This window comes from Hevea brasiliensis, chromosome 7 (assembly GCF_030052815.1).
Source record: "Hevea brasiliensis isolate MT/VB/25A 57/8 chromosome 7, ASM3005281v1, whole genome shotgun sequence".
Lineage (NCBI taxonomy): Eukaryota > Viridiplantae > Streptophyta > Magnoliopsida > Malpighiales > Euphorbiaceae > Hevea > Hevea brasiliensis.
Genome location: NC_079499.1, coordinates 89269247 through 89291220, shown reverse-complemented (window position 1 = coordinate 89291220; position 21974 = coordinate 89269247). Strand labels below are relative to the sequence as shown.

The following is a 21974-nucleotide window of genomic DNA, read 5'->3' as shown; positions in this document are numbered from 1 at the left end:
CACATGTCCCACGATATGCTTTAATTGCTATAATGTAGGACTAAGATATCTTTTAAATTTTAATTAATAAATTATTACATTAACGCGATTAGAGTTTACATTCTTTAGTTTTATGATCATAAAAATATTTTAATTTAATTTTATAAAATTTAATATGTGTCAATTTTAAAAATTTAAGATACTATGAAACTTTTTTAATAAAATTGAGATATAAAATAATATATTCTGGCTAAATTATAAATTAATACCCATCAAGAATAATCTATTTAGTATTTCTAAATTTTTAATTATATATATATTCATCTTTAATTTTGATTTCAATATAAAATCTACCCATGCACATGCTTAGATCCAGCAGCAAACCATTGCCAATTTTGCAACAATAATACATCCGTGCAACAGGCACTCCATTACCAAATTTGCAACAATGATACATCAGTGCAACGTGCACTCCTTCAGTGGCACGATTCCCTAGTCTAGGGGGCTGAGCCTATTTGTGTCGGACAAGTTTAAAATTTTTTTAATTTATAAGGATCAAATACTTCATTTTACATAAGGGGGTTATCCAATCTTTTACCGCTCGTACTAATTTCATTGATAATATAATTTTTGATTTACTTAATTGATTATTTTAACAATTAAATATATTATTTTTCTTTAAAGTAAAATTTTGTCTAAGTAATTTGTGTTTAACTGGTCATAAATCCGAATAAAGGAGGAGAGTTGCGATATGTGACAACCACCATAAAAATTTTATCACACCTCATGATATAAATTTTTATTTAGAGTAAATCATTTATAAAAAAAAATTTAATTTTCACCAACCAATATGTATGAATTTTATTTTTTTTTAAAATAAAAATTTTTTAAATTAAAAAAATTAAAATTTTTTATTGAAATAACAAAAAAGAAATCAATTTAATTAAATTTTTATCAAATTCTACATTTGAAATAAGAGATTATGAAATTAAAAAAGAAAGTATAAATAATGAATTATTATATGATAGATAGATGTAATTTTCAACACCAAAATGTATCATTCATAATTTACTATATATGTAGCATCATTAAATTATTTATTACAAGTGAATTGGAAATATTTGATTATTTAAGGTTCTCAATTAATTTATTAAATCACCAAATAAAAAGAGTTTAAATTAAATTCATATTAATTTACAAATGGCGTGTTATTTTAAATTAAAATATTAATTTTATGATGCAATATATAGCACAGAAAATAATCAACACATGATAAAACCCTTAAAAATAAATAAAATTCAATCTAATATATTAATAATCATAAGACTTAATTCAAAATATAAAATAAAATAAAGAAAAACAGTTTTATTGAAGAGAAAATTATGAATATTTATCAAAATCTGTAAAATATGAAAATGTAGGGGCATATATAGAGTTGTAAATCTCCTAATCCTAAAAGAGAAAAAGATTTATTTTTTAGAAACTTGTATAAACTAAAATATAATAAGAAATCCTGATAAAAATAGAAAAAACAAAATATTAAATGAAATAGAAAAATTAAAAACTAAATCCTAATTAAAATTGGAATAAATTAAAAAATTTCTATTAATTAAAAATTAGTCATGTTGCTCGTGCGTTAAGTATATTATTTTTTTATGTTATTTTAATTTCATAATTTAATAATTATTTTTTATATTTTAAAAAATATATTAAAATTCAGCAATTGTTAAAATTTTTAATTAATTATGTCAAATGCATTTTAAGTTTGTATTAAAAATTTGAATAATTATATCGCTATTAAAGTTAATTTAAATTTTACTTCTTAAATGTTTTTTTTTTAATTTTTTTCAAAATATTTCTTTATAAAAATATAACAAAATAATATCTTACTGTTTTAATAGCAACTAATATAACATTATATTTGATAAGGCTATAAAGATATATGTCCTTTAATTTTAAATTTTAAAATGAGTTGATAAGTTAATAGATTTTTTTTATTATTTCTTAATTATATGATGTTATGTCTTCATATTGGCAATTTTTTAAATTAAACAAATTCATATTGTGATTGAAATTTATAGTCTCTACTTTTATTAAATCCCATGTACTTGTACTGCTGATATTTGCTGCAACGTTATTTAAAAAAAAAAAAATTCAGAATAATAAACAGAAGAGTGTGAGTAGAGAGATTCCAAATGATGAACTATGTCTGTGTACATCTTAATTAAATTAGAGTTATACAAATCAATCATACCCAATTGAATTAATTAAAGAAAGTGAGCGCAAAAGCATAAAAATATAATAATAATCATGATGGGAAGCAGTAAGCACATCGATGGTGTGATGCACGGGATATGCTAATTAAGTAATTATATAAAGAAAATAGTTCAATAAATATGATCCCATTTGGAGATATATTAAATCAAACTAATTATGTTCTAGCATATGGGTAACAAATTAACCAATGGGAGATTTAGATCTTGGCAGTGGACACAGCTTGACCAATGGTATTTTTCTTATGTGAGCAAAAATCTAAATCTTATCATTCAACTTTGAAGTTATTATACAGAAAACACATGTAAGTTCATGATGTTGACACCATGCCGTTACCATATGTACCCTCCCTTTGTGGAAGAAGAAAAAAATTTATGTTATGCACTTTGAAGCTAATAAATAAAACAAACCCATAAAGTGTTTATATTTATATATTTATTTTATCAATAATATATAACTACATACATGTGCATGCTATTTTCAATCATCTTTAAATAAATCAGAATTAAAAACTCAAAATTATATCACATACCAATCCAATTATACAAGAGAATATTAACAAAAATTGCTCATAATAAATACATAGTTAATTCTTTTCATTATCCTCTAAACATAATCGAATATATTTACTATTTTAACTATATTATACATCACAAAGAGCATTTTCAATTGCATGAGCAATGATTCCTACAAAAATTACTTTCTCTTTAATTTCTATATCCTTTCTTTATATTGGGACGAAAATTCTTCTTCTATGAGCAAAATTTGTTCTCTTTTATGGGCAAAACCATCTTTTTCTATAATTTTTTCATAAATATTCTTATTTATAATATAGTCATTTAATCCTAATCTAATTAAAAATTAGTCCAATTTAATTTAAAAATAATTCTGTAATAAAAATTTTACTTAATATAAAAAATAAATTTTCATTCTATTGGATAATATTTCTTTCACTCTAATTGAAAAAAAGTATTCCAAATACTACAAGAATTATGAGTGATTAATATATTGGTTTGAATTTTTGATAAATAGAGGTCTATTATATATTACACCTAAATCATTAAAATTTGAGATTATAAACAAAATTATCAACACGTAAATATGTCATCACCCTGTAAATTATAATAACGAAGATTTAATTTTCATTTAAATGAAATTTTGTTGGCAGTGAAGTTAATTTGTCAGCTAGCATAATAAAGGACTCCAGTAGAAGAATATGCTTATAGATTACATGGAAAATCAACGGCCTCATTTTCTTAAAAATTGGAGCATCACACATTGAACTGGAGAGAATATGCGGTGTACCGCTTTATAACATTATTATTTTTAACTTTTCCTATTGACCCATTAGGAAGTTGCAAAGAAGAATGTAGAAATGGGATTACTTCGCATTAAGACTTTGGCCATGCTAAATGTTTTGATAATGGACCACTTGTGTCTTCCTATATATAATCATCACCCTCTTTGCCTTTCTTGCTAGCCGTCTTATCTCTAAGTCTCACCTACTTGAAGGAGAGAGAGAGAGAGAGAGAGAGTGATCATGTCTCTTGCCTATTGTGTCAAGGAGCAGAAACCTTGTGTGCATTGGGTTGACAAGTACTTCAAGGATTGCCTTTGTAATCTAAAAGATGAATTCTCTTTTGCTTTTGGGCTCATTAGTCTAGTTTGTTGGGGAGTTGCAGAAATCCCTCAAATCATCACCAACTTCCGCACAAAGTCTAGCCATGGAGTCTCCCTTCTTTTTCTCCTCACTTGGGTTGCTGGGTTTGTTTCTCTGTCTCTCTCATTCTTTTTCCATCATCTCTTTTCATGATAACCAAAAAAAAAAAAAAGAAGATAACAAAACCCCAAATCTAGCCAAAAAATAAGCAACAAATCAACTACTTACAATTTTTATTGCTTGATCTACGCACTCACCAATCTTTTATGTTATTAATGGATAATTCTATCTACTTTCAGTTCTCTCTCTCTCTCTCTCTCTCTCTCTCTCTCTCTCTCTCTCTATCTTTTCTCTAATTAATCTGTTGAGTTGGTGCAGGGATGTTTTTAATCTTGTGGGCTGCCTTCTGGAGCCAGCGACGGTGAGTGTGCGTCATGCAAGGGAAGTCATGTGAGAGCCATAGAAAAAAAGGGAATTTATGGCCCATACAATGGCCTCATATTGGCTGCCTGGCTGTTACGCAAATATTTATCTGTTAAAGTTGCATGTCTGCTTATGTATTACATTTTTATATAATAACTTATCTCATCATCTGATATTGTTTTCTTGCTTTTTATATCTTGTGGATATGCAGCTGCCCACCCAGTTCTACACTGCCCTGGTAAGTGCAGTTTGCTGGTTGGCCAGGTTTGCGTATATCTATATTTTCACTCCATTTACAAAATGAGCCCCTCAATATTCTCATAATTGCGACTTTGTTAATGCTGGCTTTTTCTGGGCTGGAATCATAGCCCAATTTATGGAAGATACACTTGTGATTTCAAGAGTTTCCTTTGCTAATCCCTTCTTTTCAATGGCAAAATTACAAAGCAGAAAGATAATTAAGTGCTCAATTATTAATATTTCAGAAAAGAATTCGTTAATATTACCTGAGATAGGAAAGCACAGAAAGCACTCAGTTACTACCACACGGTTCTGTGGTCCCAAATAACCACGGTTGTCCCAACCAAAGGTTGTTTTCCATGTAGTAAATGATTTTGTCCAGGCTTCCATAACTTGTGTTTCAGCTACAGTGCCAGCTACCTCGCTATCTCTTAACTATAGCTTTTTGTGTTCTATTCCTGTACACATAGCACAGAAACTTCCCATTATATATTTGTGTGTAACTCTGTGGATCTTTAATTTACAGCTCTATACTACAAGCACTGTAGTATTAGTGTTACAGGGTTTCTACTATGATCACATCTACAGGCGGTGGGAATGGCAGAGAGCTGATGCTGACCAACAGGTACCCTTCTGTTTCTTTCGTCTTTTGGCCATTTTCTTTGAGTCTATTAGTCGAGATTAATTAAAAGTTAAGGAGCCTGTTAATTGCAATTAGGTTGAAGATGAAAAAAAACCACTGAAACCCAAGTTAGCTGATTCGGCCATTCCCATACCCAATGCCTCACCTAGAGCAACTCCTCGTAGGGAGTATTACTACACGTATGAACTTCCTCTTATCCTAATTAATTATATCTATATAATTTTGTTAATTAATTATGATAATTAACAAAATTATCTGTCTTTTCAGTTCAGCTAGATCTATGGCAAGCAGTGGTACTCCGCCATTTCGAGGTTACCTTGGAAATGCCAGAAGCGGTCCTTCAGCAATGGTACTCGACAACGAATCATCCTCAGATGATGATGCAGCCCCTGTTTCAGCTAAATCAGTTAGCCAGCCTAGGCCAATTCCAAGATCGGTGAGCCCCTGAAATTTACCGAACATTTTTATCCTTTTCATTCTGCATTTCCTGTTCTTAGAGAAAGTACTAAAAATTGTTTTTCAGGCTGGTTATGGAACATTTCTAGCCACATCAGTCAACCTGCCCCTAAAAAGTAAGGCTTTGACAGATGCCTACATTGGATTTAATGGTAGAAGACTTTTACATGTATGATCATGGGTAATTCCTATTGAAATAATTCTTTTAGAAATTTTCTTCCCTAAACTTCTCACTTCTCTGTATGTGATCTATACCAGGAAGGAAGTGGAACGGACCACAATGCTTTTGGACAGTGGCTGGGATGGCTTATGGCTGCTATATATATGGGTGGCCGAATCCCTCAAATCTGGTTAAATGTAAAACTTGATTAATACTCAAGTAAATATAATATTAGTTTCTTTAATTAATTTCTAATGCAAGTTAGTGATTTTTTTTTGCCAGATTAAAAGAGGAAGTGTGGAGGTGAAGCTCCAATACATATTCTCTTACTTCTTGACTACTTTTCTCTGTTTTTCTTCAAACACGTTTGTGGGATATATATCTTGATTAAGTTGAGATTAAACTCGACATTAATCATGCAGGGCTTAAATCCTCTGATGTTCATCTTCGCACTAGTGGCAAATCTCACTTATGTGCTAAGGTTCAGCTCTTTTTTTGTCACATAAACATATTTGCTCACATGCATATTGCTTGTACTCACAAACTTATCTACATGAGTGCAGTATTCTTGTTAGAACCACAGAATGGGATAAAATCAAAGCTAATATGCCATGGTTGCTAGATGCTATAGTCTGCGTGGCACTCGACTTATTTGTATCCTTGCCTTAATATTTTATTGGGTAAAACTTACTGAGACCTATTCCATTATGGATTTAAGACACAAACACGTGAGTCCCATTTATTTTACATGTAAATCTCATCATATAGTCTTGAATCCATGATGGACAGAAATTGGCAAGAATTTCCCATTTTCTTGCTGAATGCTTACTCTTTTTCTTTCTTGTCTTTTCCCTTTACTTTTGTTATTATTTTTTTATAGCATATCTTTCTACGCCTTAACAATAATTTTTACAGATCATATTGCAGTACATATATTACAGATACATCCATCAAGAAAAGATTAGCCATGAAGAAGATTATGGAGACTACTTGGATTCAAATAAAGCTTCTTTATCTTAAGTCGGTTAATGTAATTTGCAGATTCATGCTTCAGAGTGGAACTTTAATTAGAGATCCTTTCAAATATTTGAACTAGCAAGGCTATCTGTTATTGGGATTGCATTTGTTAATTAACTAGTTAATTATCAGTATCAGTTATGAGCTATGAGCTATGAGATGAGCTACAAAGGAATACATGTTATAGGTCAAGAGTTAGTGAGATAGCGATTGGTAATGGTAATGATATAATTTTTATTTTAATATTTGATTTATTTACAATGTTAATAATAAATGGTAATCATTACTGTGATTGATTGTTGAGTGATGGTGGTGGTTAAGTGGTGTTAGAGGCGACAACGGTAGTTAGATGGTGGTGGTATTGGTGGTGGCGCCGACAGCAGCAAAGTGAGATAGTGGTAGTGCTAGTAGTAGTGGCCAAGTGGTGGTGACAATAACTAAATGGTGATAATAGTGGTCAAGTGATAGTGATAGAAATGGTGGTAATAGGATGATGGTGATGGCGGTGGTGACAAAGTAGAAGTAAGTAATCATAATTACATCCATTTTTTTATGTGATGACCCTCAGGTTACTTTAAGTATAATTAGTTATGTTATGTAATTGTCATTTCATTACCTTAAATTTTTTTTTTTATGTTATCAAACAACGTAATCAAATATATAATATAATCGTTATTATATTACAATTTTGATTACATCATACCAAATATGGCCTAATTGAATGTGATATGATTTAATACACAGTGGTGAATATTATTTCATTAAAATTTTATTTGATTAAATTTTATTATGGTACAATCTTTCTTTTTTAATATTAAAAAATAAAATTACTTTGAAGTATATCTTATAAAGTAGACTTGATCCATAGGGTTACATAAAAAAGAAACATCATGTAGATTTTTTTTGGGCCAAACTGTAGCTGCCCTATTACACTTGCGATAGCAAAGTTAAAACAAAAATATCTCCTATGATACTGAGCATGGTTGTCATATCATTGATGACATGAAACTCACAGACACTCCGGAGTCCTTGCACAGCTCGAATGAGAGATTTGGAGTCTCTTTCTGTAATCATCGAATCAAAACCTTTGTTGTTGGTGAATAAAGTACAACTTCTCAACATGCCAAGGCTTCTAATACAAGAGGATTAACAATAATCCCAGGGAATTTTGACACACAAAAAAAAAAAATTAAGAGAACAATAGCAACAATTTCAAGATTCTGTTACCAGTCTTTAACCATTCCTTACACCAGTACTTATAGAGCTGTACAGATTAACAACTACAACAGATGTTGAATTATCACTAACTACAATTCAAGTAACCAATCCTTGAGCTCCATGTGTCAATCCAACACACGCCACTACAATAACCTCCTAACGGCCATGCAACTTAGCCATAATAGCCACAACAACCTTTCCATGCCTTCTAACGGATTCAACACACTGTTTAGTTAAAGACCCAACTTCCTCTACTCACCTCTATTTCATAATAATTCTTCCCCTTTAAGATTCCTTTGTCCTTAAGGAAGAATGAAGAAAAATGAGCTTTGAGTTCCTCTGGAAATTACTAATAAGTGAAAACCCTTTCCAATGAACTAACAATTATGTAGATACAAGATTGTGATGTCAAACCAAATGGCAATCAAGAATTACTTGTGGATAAGAATCTTGAAAGTGGGAAATAGAAGGCAAAACATTTGAAGTTCTTGAAGTAGCAATAGAAGCAAAGGCTTGAGAAACATGAAAAACGTTATGAATTTAAGCATCATTCGGCAACTTCTACTTATATACAACAGGCCCAATTCTATCCAAAATTTGATAAGGACCATAAAACTTAGCTTGAAACTTCTGGTGCTTTTTACAAATAGAAAGTTGTCGATAAGGTTGAAGCTTGAGATAAACCCATTCCCTAATTTGAAACTGCACGTCAACTCGATGTTTGTCAACATGTGCCTTCATTCTAGTTGCAACATTTTGTAAATGATGTTTAAGAACAACCAAAGTACTCTCTTTATCTCAAAGAAATATATCAACAGCCTCTATAACTGAATCACCGAAAAAATATGGTAAATATGTTAGAATTATGACCCAAAATCCTAGTAAGATTTGGAGAGATATCATTTTCTTATTTGAGAGAGATAAATATTCCTCAATAGGTGGAGGATTATTTCCTATATAAAGTATAATTCATATTTAGTGTTATTCCTAAATTGAGTGGGATTTCTAATTAGATTAGGATTGAGCATATTAACATTACAAATAAGAGTATGGTGAAAAAGGTTATTTGGATTGGCCCATGGAGAGGGGCTTTTGCCCATTGTAGAGAAGGGTTGCACTAATTATTGAGCAGTGGCTTTGTCCATTGATGAAGAACTTTTGCCCATTGCAGTTCCATTAAGGGAAAGAGGCTTCGGCCTAAGGTGGAGAAAGGCATAGTCTAAGAGAAAAAGGCTATTGTCCATTGTAGTGGAAGACACTCTTTGTGGTGTAATAGTTAAAGTAATAAATATATTAAGTTATATCTAGAAGAGACTGGGAGTGACTAACTAGTGTATTTGCTATTAGTAGTTTATGGTGAGATCTCTTGGGTGTAAATGAGTTGATGGGTAGATAGTTTTGAGTTTGCGATATTGATTTATTAGTGATAGTGGATGATGGCTTGTCATGAATATAGCCCTATGTAGATAGGGTGGTTTTGAGTTTGTGATTGTTGATTGATATATAATTGATAGTGGATGATGCCATGCCCATGAATATAACTCTATTTAGAAAGGGTGAATCATGTAAATCTTATTATTTTGTATTTTTACTTTATTTCTTTATAGTTTGCACGCTTCCTCAACCACGCAAATTTTGTTATTTTGTGTGTTTACTTTATTTCTTTGTAGTTTACATACTTTCGCAGTGCATAACAATTGGTATCAAAACTTAGGGATGATTTCAATGAGTTTGGTTGAAGGTGGAGCTACTGCAATATATAAAAGTCGCACATGTAATATGGTAGATGCAAGCTCAAGGTAATGGAAAGTTAAAATTGAGGTGGAGCTCTTGATGCAAAGTCAAGAAAATAATGACGCGAAGATTTTTTTAAGAAAGAAGCAAATTATACCCAATATGAAAATTGAAGATTTGAAGGGTTCAAGCTCAAGCATGAAGATCTAATGATTAAAGATAGCCAAGAATTCAAGATATGCAATGGTTAATGGATTTTGAGTCAAAGTGGATATTATTAAAATTCTTATGCAAAATCCTAGTGAGATTTGGAGAGATATTTTTCTCTTATTTGAGTGGGAGAAATATTCCTCAATTAGTGGAGTATTATTTCCTATATAAGTAGAACTCCTATTTTAGTGTTATTCCTAAATTGAGTGAGATTCCTAACTATATTAGGATTGAGGGGATTAACACTTTAAATAGGAGTATGGTGAAAAAGGTTATTTAGCTTAGTCCATGAAGAGGAGCTTTCACTCATTGCAGATAAGGACTTTACCAATTGTTAAAAAATGGCTTTGCCTATTGATGAGGGGCTTTTATCCATTGCAGTCCCATGAAAGGAGAGAGACTTTGACCTAAGGTGGAGAAAGGCATAGTCTAAGAGAAAGGGGTTATTATCCATTATAGTAGAAGACATCCTTTGTGGTATAGTTGCTAAAGTAGTATATGTATTGGGTTATGTCAAGAGTAGACTGGGAGGGACTAACTAATACATTTACTATGAGTAATTTATAGTGAGATCTCTTGGGTGTAATTAGGCTGATGGGTAGATAGTTTTGAGCTCGTAATTGTTGATTGATTTATTATTGATAGTGGAAGATGACATGCCCATGGATGTAGCCCTATGTGGAGAGGGTGAACCATGTAAATCTTATTGTTTTGTATGTTTACTTCCCAAGAAGCGACTATTGGTGAAAACCCTTTCCAATGAACTAATAGTTATGTAGCTGGAGCATTATGTTGTTGAACTGAACAACAATCAAGAATTACTTGTGGATAAGCATCTTGAAAATGGGAAAAAAAGGGCAAAACACTTGAAGTTTTTGAAGTAGCAATAGAAGCAGAAGCTAGCTTTAATTGAGAAACATGAAAAAAATTATGAATTTGAGCATCATCCAACAACTTCAACTTATATGCGATAGGTCCAATTCTATCCAAAATTTGATAAGGACCATAAAATTTAGCTTGAAACTTCTAGTGCTTTTTACGAATAGAAAGTTGTCAATAAGGTTGAAGCTTGAGATAAACCCATTCAATAATTTGAAACTGCCTATCAATCTGATGTTTGTTAACATGTAGCCGCAGCTTTTTGTAAATGATGTTTAAGAACAGCCAAAGTACTCTCCCTGTATCTAAGAAATGCATCAATAGCCTCTATAGCCAAATCATTGAGAAAACATAGTAAATGTAGTGGTGTTGGAATGCCAAATAATGCCTCTAATGGTTACATTTTAATGGAGGAGTGGTAAGAAGTGTTATACCAAAATTGTGTAAGTGGCAACCATGGAAACCATGAATTCGGTAAGTCCTCAATCATACACCATAGATAGCATTGCAAACACCTATTAAAAACTTCAAATTGACCATTCGATTGAGGGTGGTATGCCATCGATAACTAAAGCTGAACATCTTGTAGAGAAAATAATTCTTTCCAAAATGAACTCCAAAAAATGGAATCATGATCACTAGTCATTGTATTAGGTAACCCATGAATTTTTGCAATATTATCGATAAAAGCCATAGCCACCTGTTTAGTTAAAAGAGGATGAGCTAACCGGACGAAATAAGCAAACTTTGAAAGCCGATCTGTAACTACCATGATTATTGTCTTGCCATGAGAAGATGGTAGACCTTCTATAAAGGCCACTGTAAGATTAGAAAATAAAGTTGTAGGAACTGGAAGTGGCTGTAACAACCTAGAAGATCTAGTCAAATTTGGTTTGAAACGATGACAAACAGGGCAATTGTGAATAAATTACCAAACATCCTTTACTAACTTGGGCCAATAAATAACAAAGGAAAATCTTTTTATATTTAACTGAAACCCTTGAATGCCCACTAATAGCAGAGCTATAAAAATGGCAAAGGAGCTATTGTTTTAAATGAGCATCATACCCAACCACAAGCTTACCTTTCCACTGAAGTTGCTAGTTATACCACTGATAAGTAGGATGGGAATTTGAGTCTAATAATATGTCTTGAATCAGCTTTGAAAAATTGGAATGAGATTGCCATGTTTCAACAATCCGATCATATAAGGTAGTGGGTAGCAAAATAGATGACAATGCACAAGGAGAAAGTGCTGCTTACCTGGAAAGTGCTGGTTACCTGGAAAGTGCATCAGCAACAACATTATTAATTCCCTTTTTGTACTTGATTTTATAATCAAATTGCATCAATTTCGCATATCTAGGTTTGATGGTTTAGCATGTTCAGTTTCTAATCCAATAAGTATTTCAAGCTATAGTGATTCCTAAAAAAGACAAAATGATGATAATAGAGATAATGTTGCCATTTCTTTACAACTAATAAAATTGCTAACAATTCTCGCTTATATGCCAACATTCGGTGATGCTTTGCTGATAAAGCATTACTAACGAAGGCTATAGATGACTATATTGCATTAACACTGTTGCAAGGGTTTTGCGATCGCCTGGCAATTCTCACTAAAGTGGAAAGTGAAGAGTTGCCACTTTAATTTTGAGAAAAAATTAAAGAAAACCTTTTAAACCACTTCTAATCCAGAGATCCAGGGTTCAGAGTCTATATATGTATAAGGAAGATGTTAGGCACCTCACATCATCCCTTAATAAGGTAGGTAGATTTAACAGTGTGATCACAATAATTTAATGCCAATCATTTTAATAGAATTTGAACTATGTGTTAGTAGTATGCCCTAGAGCATATCATTTAGTATGTATCTTGTATATATTTTTATTAATAAAAGGCATTTTCACTTTTCCGTTTATATAATATATTTATGTGTAATAGAAAAGGTCCATTAATATTTTGTTAGAAATATTATTCTTAAGTTGTTAAGAATATGAGTGACAATATTTCTAGCACGAAGTATCATAAATAGGTTCATAATCGAGGATACTTCATAATAAGGACATGACTTATCCAGAAAGATTGTATTCATGTTTGTTCCCAAGTTATTTATATGAGATATAAATAAGATGGAATGGTGAGTCTCATGTCATATAACAAACATGATAGGCACTTATAAATGATAAGTAGGCCGAACCAGTGACACTTATGACAAGCACATGGAGTTTACTCTTGTCAATGTTTTGTCATAAATCGTATCAGTGCATATAATCTTTAGACCTGAGGTAGCACAGTTGTCTTGTATATAGATAGTTTGAGTTTGATACTGCTTTCATACTTGTACTGTGTATGGTTATATGGGCATGTGTTGGCTCCTACTAGTTATATATGGAGGTAGGTGTTGATCAAGATGGAATCTGTTCCTCTAAGTAAATAGAGATAAAATCCTATGTTCATTTAATTGTTCTTGATGTTTCAAGTTCCTGGCCAGGATAGATAGATTTATTCAGAAAAGAGTTTCTGATGAGAAAATCTTTTTAATCAAGAACTGGAATTAAAAGAGAACATAATATTCATAGCAAATGGAGTTTGACATAAACCAAGACTCGGCTTGAGTTGGGATTTTGTAACAGAGAGATTCTAGTGCATGGTAACATATGATTATAGGTTCATTTAAGGTAAACCTTATTACTAATTGGGTGGCCATGGCATGCTATGCTAGGTGTTAACCATGGTCTATGAGGTTCATAAAATGATTTAGAGAAATCATTTATGGTAAGAAAGAGTTTTGATGATATTAAGAGTTGATATCATGTCTCATTGCTAATTAGTGATGAGCCTAGTAAGTCACACACATACACAAGTTATCACCTAATTAAATATGATTTAATTAATTAATTAAAGAGTTTAATTGATTAATTAAATAGGTTTGGTTTGCAATTAGTTTGCAAAGTCCCTAGCATGACTTGAAACTAAATCTAGATTATTGGATGTATAATATAAGTTAAATTTATATTTAAAGTGTTTAAATATGAATTTAATTAATGAGAAATTAATTAATAGAGATTAATTAATTAATTTATATTTGATATAAATTAATTAGAAGAAGAAAAATAATTATTTTGGGTTGAGAACTCAAAATTAAGACACAGGGGCATTTTGGTCATTTTGCAGTGTGACACGTGGCACCATGAGATGGTGACACATGGCATAACACATAAGCTTGCCAAATGTTTTTTAATCATGTAAGATGATTAAAATCAAGATTACATATAGGTTTGACACTTGGCACAATGTGATTGGGTCACTTAAACCTAGAGCTAATCAAAGGGTGACATGTGGCAAGGGTTTAATGTGTTAACCTAGCTATTTAAGTGTTGTTATGAGAAAATAAAATACAACCAGCAGCCACACTCCTTGGTCACGCCATTTTGCAGCCCTCCCTCTATTCTTCTTCATCTCTCATCAATTCAAAGAGATTAGCCATCAATCTCTTGAATTAAGAACACTAGAAATTGTTTCTAGTGTCCTGTTTACATCTCTAATCTCTTAAAAGGCAGAACTTGAATTTCTAATTAATAGAAAAGGCTTTAGAAGCTATTCAAGGGCTGCCATAGGTGTTCTTGGTGTGGACAAGCTAGAGGGATAACATCCGTGTCCGAAGACGAATCTCAAAGCGCGAGACATTGCAGATTGCATCAAGAGGTTAGTGTAATCGTTCTTGATTTAATCTAGGGTTCTAAAATTAATCTGATTAATTTTAAAATCTTAAATGGCAAATACAGATCCAAAAACATATTAAAAGAGTTTTAATATGTTGTTTATCATTGAAATCAAATAGATAAAAATAAATCTTGCATGATGCATGTGACCCTAGGTGAAAATTTTTGAATTCAATGGTATAAACTTGTGTTTTTCACGCTTTCGTTCCTTCACTATGATATTGGTTCTTGTATTTGATTTGAAACAAAGAAAATGCATAAACGTAAGAGCACATAAATGTCTCACTATTATGATAAGTCAAATGCAAAAGTAAGTGAAGCGACCGTAAAAATAAATTTTGACTCCATTTTCTTTTTATATATTTTCTTATATATATATATATTTATTTAAAGAAAACAATTTGCGTTTGAAGTAATTTTAAAGTAAATAAATGTTCAGTTTGAAATTATCGCTTTTAAAATGAAAGAATGTCCTTTTTAAAAAAAATACGACTTCTAAGTTTGACAATAAACAAATTTTAATTGTAATTAAAAAATTTTAAGGCAAAACTATAAGATAATTAAAATGTAAATCTCGAATCATTTGCGGAAAATTAAATTTGCATTATAAATGAGTAAGCAAAAATAAAAAAGTGGACCTTAAGTCCTTTACCTAAAAAATTAAATTAAATCTTGTTTGAAAATAAAGGAGAGGCAGGAAAATAAACTTACAATTTAAATTTTGTTAAAAATTAAATATATTTTTCTTTTCTTATTATTTTTGTCACATTATCAAAAGTAGAAGCCATTTTATTTTACTTCGTTTTATTTTACTAAGCCATTTTATTTTTCTTAAAGAAAATGAGTATTTTTCAACGAGTACAAGTGTTTAAGTTTTATTGAGAAAATATGTGATAAAATAAGTTTTAAGCAAAATTTATTTATCATTTTTATAGAAAATAATTTAAAAGTTTTATATTAATTTTCCTTTTAAAGTAGAAAGAACAAATTTATTAAAATTTATTTTGTTAAAATGGAATCAAAGAAAATACTGTAATGTCATGCACATGATTTTTTTTTTATTAAATTCCTTTCTCCTCAAAATTAGGACTCTAATTTGAAAAAAGGTATTATTTGGTTCCTGGAGATTTCTAATGAGTAATGAAGACTCTCAACTTACCCATCATTAATCTCATCATCAGTGCTCAAACAATAGAGGGTTTCATGTTTGAAGTGAAAATTTCATAGAAAAATGCATATATGTTACCTGTTTGATTAATAATAATTTAAAATTGAATTAACATGGCCTTAGATTTTTACTCCCTTTTATTGAGACTTCAATTCAAAAGAAGTGTGTCAAGTAATACCTAGAGAGTCTGATTCATTAATAATGACTCTCAGTTAACAAATCAAAGTTCCATCATCGGTATAATTGACTGTCAATCCTTACCCATATTAGTTCAATTTAACAAATTATTAGTACATTTGATACACATATACATTTATTACTTGCAAATTTATCGAAAATCTGGCACAGTTTCTCTTAAAAACTAGATATTTTTCAATTTTCAACAAAACTCAACTTCCATAAAGTCATCCTAGCCTACACATCTATTCATACATCTTCTTCCTCAATACAAACATAATATATAGGCAGTAAAATTAGATTCTACTAGCAAAGGTCCTAGATTCTAAAGTTAGGTCTCAAACCAATTAAATATTTATTTTATACTAATTAAATTGCTATCATCCTTCTATATTTAATGATTTAATTAAAGGCAAATTTTTAGATCATGTTTAAAATTAAGATCAATATTTATGAAGAAATATTTTAAAAGTGAGAAATTATTAAAAGCAAAATTTAAAATCAAATTTCAAAGGATAGTGTGTACGGGTTAATGGAAATTTTCCCAAAATAAAACAAAGAAGAAATGCTTTAAATTAAAATTTTGGGAAAGATTCAAGGAAGTACTCTCCCTTGAACCAAAAATAGAAGAATGCTATTTAATAAAATTTTGGCTCAAGAATAGAAGAAAGTCATAAATAAAATTTTGGCCCAAGAATACTGAAGATTTCATTTTAATAAAATTTTAGATGGGTTTAAGGAAGAACTCTCCCTTGAACCAAAGGAATTAAGAGAAAGTTACATTTTGATAAAATTAAATTTAAGGAAGAACCCTCTCTTGAACCCAAGAATGGGAGAAAATTAAGTTTTAATAAATTAAAATTTTGGGAAAAGTTCAAGGAAAGCCTCTCCCTTGAACTCAAAAAAAGGAGAATGTTATATTTTTACAACTTAAAATTTTAGAAAGAAGTTCAAGGAAGGACACTCCTTTGAACTGAAAGAATAGGATAAGATACTTTAACAAATTAAAAGAATTTTAAAGAAAGGTCCAAGGAAGAACTCTCCATAGAACACAAAAAACAGGAGCAGATTCCTTTAATAATTTTTACTTTTGAAAAACTTCAAGAAGGGTTCAAGGAAGAACTCTCTCTTGAAAAGGTACCAAGAAGAACTCTCCCTTGAACCCAATAACATGAGAAGTTATATTTAAATAAAAAAATTAGGAAGGGCCCAAGAAGAATTCAAAGAAGGACTCTCCTTCGAATCCCAAAAAAAGGAGATGTTATATTTTTATAAATTAAAATTTTAGAAAGAGTTCAAGGAAATTGAAAGAATAGAATAAGATTGCTTTAACAAATCAAAGAAAAGGTCCAAGGAAGAACTCTCCCAAGAACCCAAAAAATAGGAGTAGATTCCTTTAACACTTTTTATTTTTAAATAAAACTTTAGGAAGGGTTCAATAAAGAACTCTCCCTTGAACTTAAGAGTATGAAAAGGTTATTCCAGTTATCATAGTCAAACACATGCTTTATGGAAAAATACCACTATATAAATTTTCATATGTATTGAGCCAAGATTCATTAAAATCATCATTTAAAAAAAAACAGTAAAAGGAGGGTCATAAAAAGGGTAAGAGCTCTAAGTTCCAAAGGAGTCATAATAATTTTCAATGCATCACAAGGCATAAACATACTTTTTTAACTTATTCAAATACTAATTGTAACATCCCTAATTTTCAAATTATTATATATATATATATATATATATATATATATATATATATATATATATATATATATATATATATATATATATATATATATATAACCCTGGTATTGTGGACTTCGAGCATGTACTTTCATTTTGTGGAAATTCAATCGTCGCCCGGATCTGCAATTTCGGGCCGAGCAGATAAGCTGCTGGAACCATTTCAGAACCGGGTCAAAATTATAGGCTACCCCACCGTTTTCAGACATTTTGGACGCGTTCCAGTTGTCAGATTTGGCATAAGTAAACTCGAACTCTACATTACTCAAATTTTGCCTTGTACTGGGTTAGAATAAAATTTATAAAATATTTGTGGATGATAAGAAAATTACGATTCCTATTGCAATAGCCTTATAATATTGTTAAGGACCAGAGGGCAGGTTTATAGAATTTTTAAAGTTAGTTTGGATAGTTTTTGAAAAAAATTAGTTTTGAAGTCTTATAATTGAGTTGTTTGATGTTGTGATTATTGCTTGGTTTGGAGGGCCCAGGAGGGGCCATATAATAATGATGAGATATGGGCTGAGTTTAGAAGTGTTATTTGAACCATTTTGCAGGTTGGATAGGTCATAGGTATAAGGGAGATTTTGCCAAATTTTTAGCACAAGTTAGGATGTTTTTGGTCTTTTCTTAACTTGTATTGAGTCAAATATATTAAATAATTGCAATGAAATTGTCAGGTGAGCCGGGACAGTCTTCCTCCTCTGCTCAGCTGCCATAGTGACTTCGGTTAAGTCTGTGAGTAAAATATTAATTTTAATTATAATTTCGATATTATTATATGTTTAAGCATGCCCACGCATCACTTATAAATATGTATCTATGTAGTTAAATACTAGGCACGTTTTATATTACATTCATAATTGTTGAAGTGCCATGGATATTGTTTGTGGAAATTTGGAGCAGTGTGTGTGCGTGGCGTGCGTGTGGTATTGTATTGGATATGGACAGGACGGGTAGACACAGCTTGAGAGACACTCGTTGGGACCCGATCCTTCAGGGTAGACACGGCTTGAGAGACACTAGCTGGGACCCCGCATTTGGTTTATTAAGTGAAAGTCTGGCTTGAGAGACACTCACTGGCAGAGGTTGGATTAAGAGGACTGTATAGGGGATCAGCTCCCATATATGTATTGTTTGACAGTGTTGGGTGTGTGAGTGCTCTAAATTGCCTTTTTTGCTGTTATGATATGAAAATTATGACGATGTTGCATTTCACTCCATAGGGTGCATTAGCTTTAGATAGCTATAGAGATTATGCTTAAAATTGATATTTTACTCTCTGAGTCAAACGCTCACATGTTCATCTATTTTTTTCCAGGCTACAGGTGGATTATTTATTGTGGCTAACCTCCTCTTCTTCTTCACAGGTCCATTGATAGTATTTAATGTATTTTGTACAATTGAGTTAAATTTTAGACTCTGCATGTGTTAGAAGTACTTATTTTATTTTAGGCCTATATTATAAAAGTTATGTTGGACTTGTAAAATTATTAATTATATGCATGATGAGATTGAACGAGGGAGCTGAGCTCCCATTTGAGTTATGACCTTTTTATTATGTGGAGGGTGAGCTGAGCTCCCCAATTTATTATATATTGTGTTTACAGGTCCGGCGAGTTAAAAACTCCCTGTTAAATGGTCCATTTTATGGTTGGACTCTATCTGGTTGAATTCTTGAAATTGGGCCCAAATGGGCCTTAGAGTTGGGTTGAGGAATAGTTAGGCTTACTACGGGCCTCGGGGGCTTTGGGTTGGCCCAGATCCTAGTGCCGATTCGGCACATAGGTTGGGTCATAACGAATGTGGTATCAGAGCCTAGGCTTTAGGTTCATGGGATAGTTTATACCTAGAGTTGTCACATGCAGAGTATAGGATTTTGTTTCGTCTTTTTCTGTAGTTCTTTGTTTCTAGATTCTACGTTATTCATTGAGCAGTGTAAAAGTGCTTCAGATTGGTGTTTTATTTTTCGTACAGTGCATGGTGATGTAAACTAGAGTTAACAGATGTGTTAAGGTCTACCATGGGTATATGTATTCCATAAAGTTCTGTGTTTTTGTCAGTATAGGGCTAATTGGTGTGCCTATTTAGTGCAAGGAAAGAGGACATAAAGGTGAGTTATGGAAACATAGTTGCCTTAGATGAGGGTAAAGGCATCACTACTGGCAGTTGTCAGTGGATATCACAATCAAAATAAGTTGACGAGATCGGCGGATTCGAGAGAGATAAGAGATTAAAGAACCTAGTCTGTTAAGACATACCGTAGTAACTATGCAATGTTCTTGATGTTTGTATTGTAAGCTGTAGATTACAGTACCGACATGGGATTATTATGTAGAGCTATGTACTTCCCTATAGTGCTCATGATGAGGATGTTTGTAGGTAGTCTTTGTTTTGGTACAGTTGTGCCACAATAGGGTTCTATTACTGCAAAAGAGTTTGGAAATCCTAGGTAGAGATTTAAAACCCTATAGCTAGAATATTGAAGGGTCACAATTGCAAGGTAGCTAGAGTTAGTGACTTAGTTACCCTAGCATGAGCTACAGTTACATCAGGACTTGCTGAAAGACTAGAGGTTTCAGTATAGTCATAAATTAAAGGTAACACCTATAGGGTGAGGCCATTTGGTCTTTGATATGGGGTCTTAGAGAGTTTTGGGATTATAATGGGCCTTTTGCCTAACGTTTAGTGAAAAACAATATCTTCCTTGTGTAGCAGCAGGGTGCAGGGTACGATTTTTCTCCCTTAAGGGAGATAGGATGCTATGGATGATGTTCATAGCCTGTGAAACAATGCTTTAAGGGGTTTTCAATATGATAAGAGAGTAGATAGCCTGACATGATTGTGGCAAGGTGGAAGATGTAGTACCTTTTTCACAATCAATTGTGATGTAAAGTGGTCTTATTCTTTCAAGAGGGATAGGGGTTTATTACTAATAATGGTGACCAATAAAATAGTGCCCCACATGGGACTGTAGAGTGTGGTAAAGAGTAGTTGGCTCAGGTATCCTGGAGAGGATATAAGTTCCATTATAGGAATCATATATAATCAGATCATGATGGATGTAAATCCTTTGAATTGGATGACGGGTTTGGGTGCCCGGTATCTTAAGTTTTGGCTAACTGGGTAAACATGAAATAATAATAATGATGATGATGATAATAATAATAATAATAATAATAATAATAATAATAATAATAATAATAATAATAATAATAATAATAATAACAACAACAAATAAATAATGTAACACCCTCCCTGTAACAACTCCGTATATTCTACTGTTTCGGTGACCAATGTCGGTCCAGACAGCTAAAATGTTTGAAATTATAATTAGACTAAAGTGGGGAGTTATAAAAAAACTAAATAATGCTCATACAAATCAAGGAAAATTTATAGGAATGAAATACACTAAGGTTAAACGAGCCGAAACCCCAGGGATGAGTAACCCGAAAGGGAAGTGACGGTGAAGGTCGTTAGCAACCCTAGACCCGGGAAAAATTTATAAAATAATTTTTGAGACTCCAGAGAAGGGTCATTGAGGTTCTTATGGCATTAGAATGCCAAGAAAATGCTTAGAAAAATTTTTCAATCGGTACAGACAATTTTGGTCTGTTAAGCTAAACAGAGGGCATTTTGGTCATTCGCCTTCAGAGGTGATTTTTGGCCAACTTGTCCAGTTAAGTAAATAATTATTATGACACAAAATGTGAATAAATATGGCTAAAAATTAAATTAAAATAGGGTATTCCGGTACACTGTATGGCATATCTTACTCGGTTACACTGTAAACGGATAAGGGGTGTCACAAATAAAATTGTTACAGAATCAGTTCTTGAGGTAGTAAGGGTATTATGTAAGCTAAAGGATAATAATAGAGATCATACAATAAAATTATGACTGCAATTTCCTGAGTTCCTTTCTAACTTCATATTGTTCAAAACAATAGTATAATCTAATTATAATAGTGTTAAGAGTAATAAATTAGTGAAGATAAATCACAGAAGGCCAATGAATAGAGAAAGTGCAGAATGAAAGTTTGGACAATTGATTGTAGATGCAATATAATCTAAATGCCAGTGGAAGTACTAGCTAGAGTGGTCAAAGGACCAAATCTGAGTAGCACAGATATGTGATAACGCGGTAGAGACTCTGAAAGATATAGTTAGCAAGTATAGCTATCATATTAGGAAGAAGAATGGAACCAGGGATAGAATAGTCAAGTTCTATTTTGGGTAAGACAAAAGAAATAAATGAAAGGCAAC

General features: G+C 31.6%; 1 protein-coding gene across 2 annotated transcripts; it reads left to right on the top strand.

Annotated features, from left to right (window-relative positions):
- Positions 1–3730: 3730 nt before the first annotated feature.
- Positions 3731–7095, top strand: LOC110658701 (probable vacuolar amino acid transporter YPQ1). 2 transcript variants are annotated; one of them, XM_021816425.2, is made up of 12 exons: positions 3732–4017; positions 4292–4334; positions 4548–4574; positions 5103–5201; positions 5295–5398; positions 5487–5655; positions 5743–5844; positions 5934–6032; positions 6118–6138; positions 6258–6316; positions 6399–6489; positions 6751–7095. In XM_021816425.2, exons 1-12 carry the CDS (start codon positions 3794–3796, stop codon positions 6853–6855), a joined length of 1143 nt encoding a protein of 380 aa, XP_021672117.2. In that variant the 5' UTR covers positions 3732–3793; the 3' UTR covers positions 6856–7095. The 2 variants fall into 2 exon arrangements, with proteins under 2 accessions (XP_021672118.2, XP_021672117.2); XM_021816426.2 differs by lacking the exon at positions 4548–4574 and having other exon boundaries at positions 3731–4017.
- The last annotated feature ends 14879 nt before the right edge of the window (positions 7096–21974 follow it).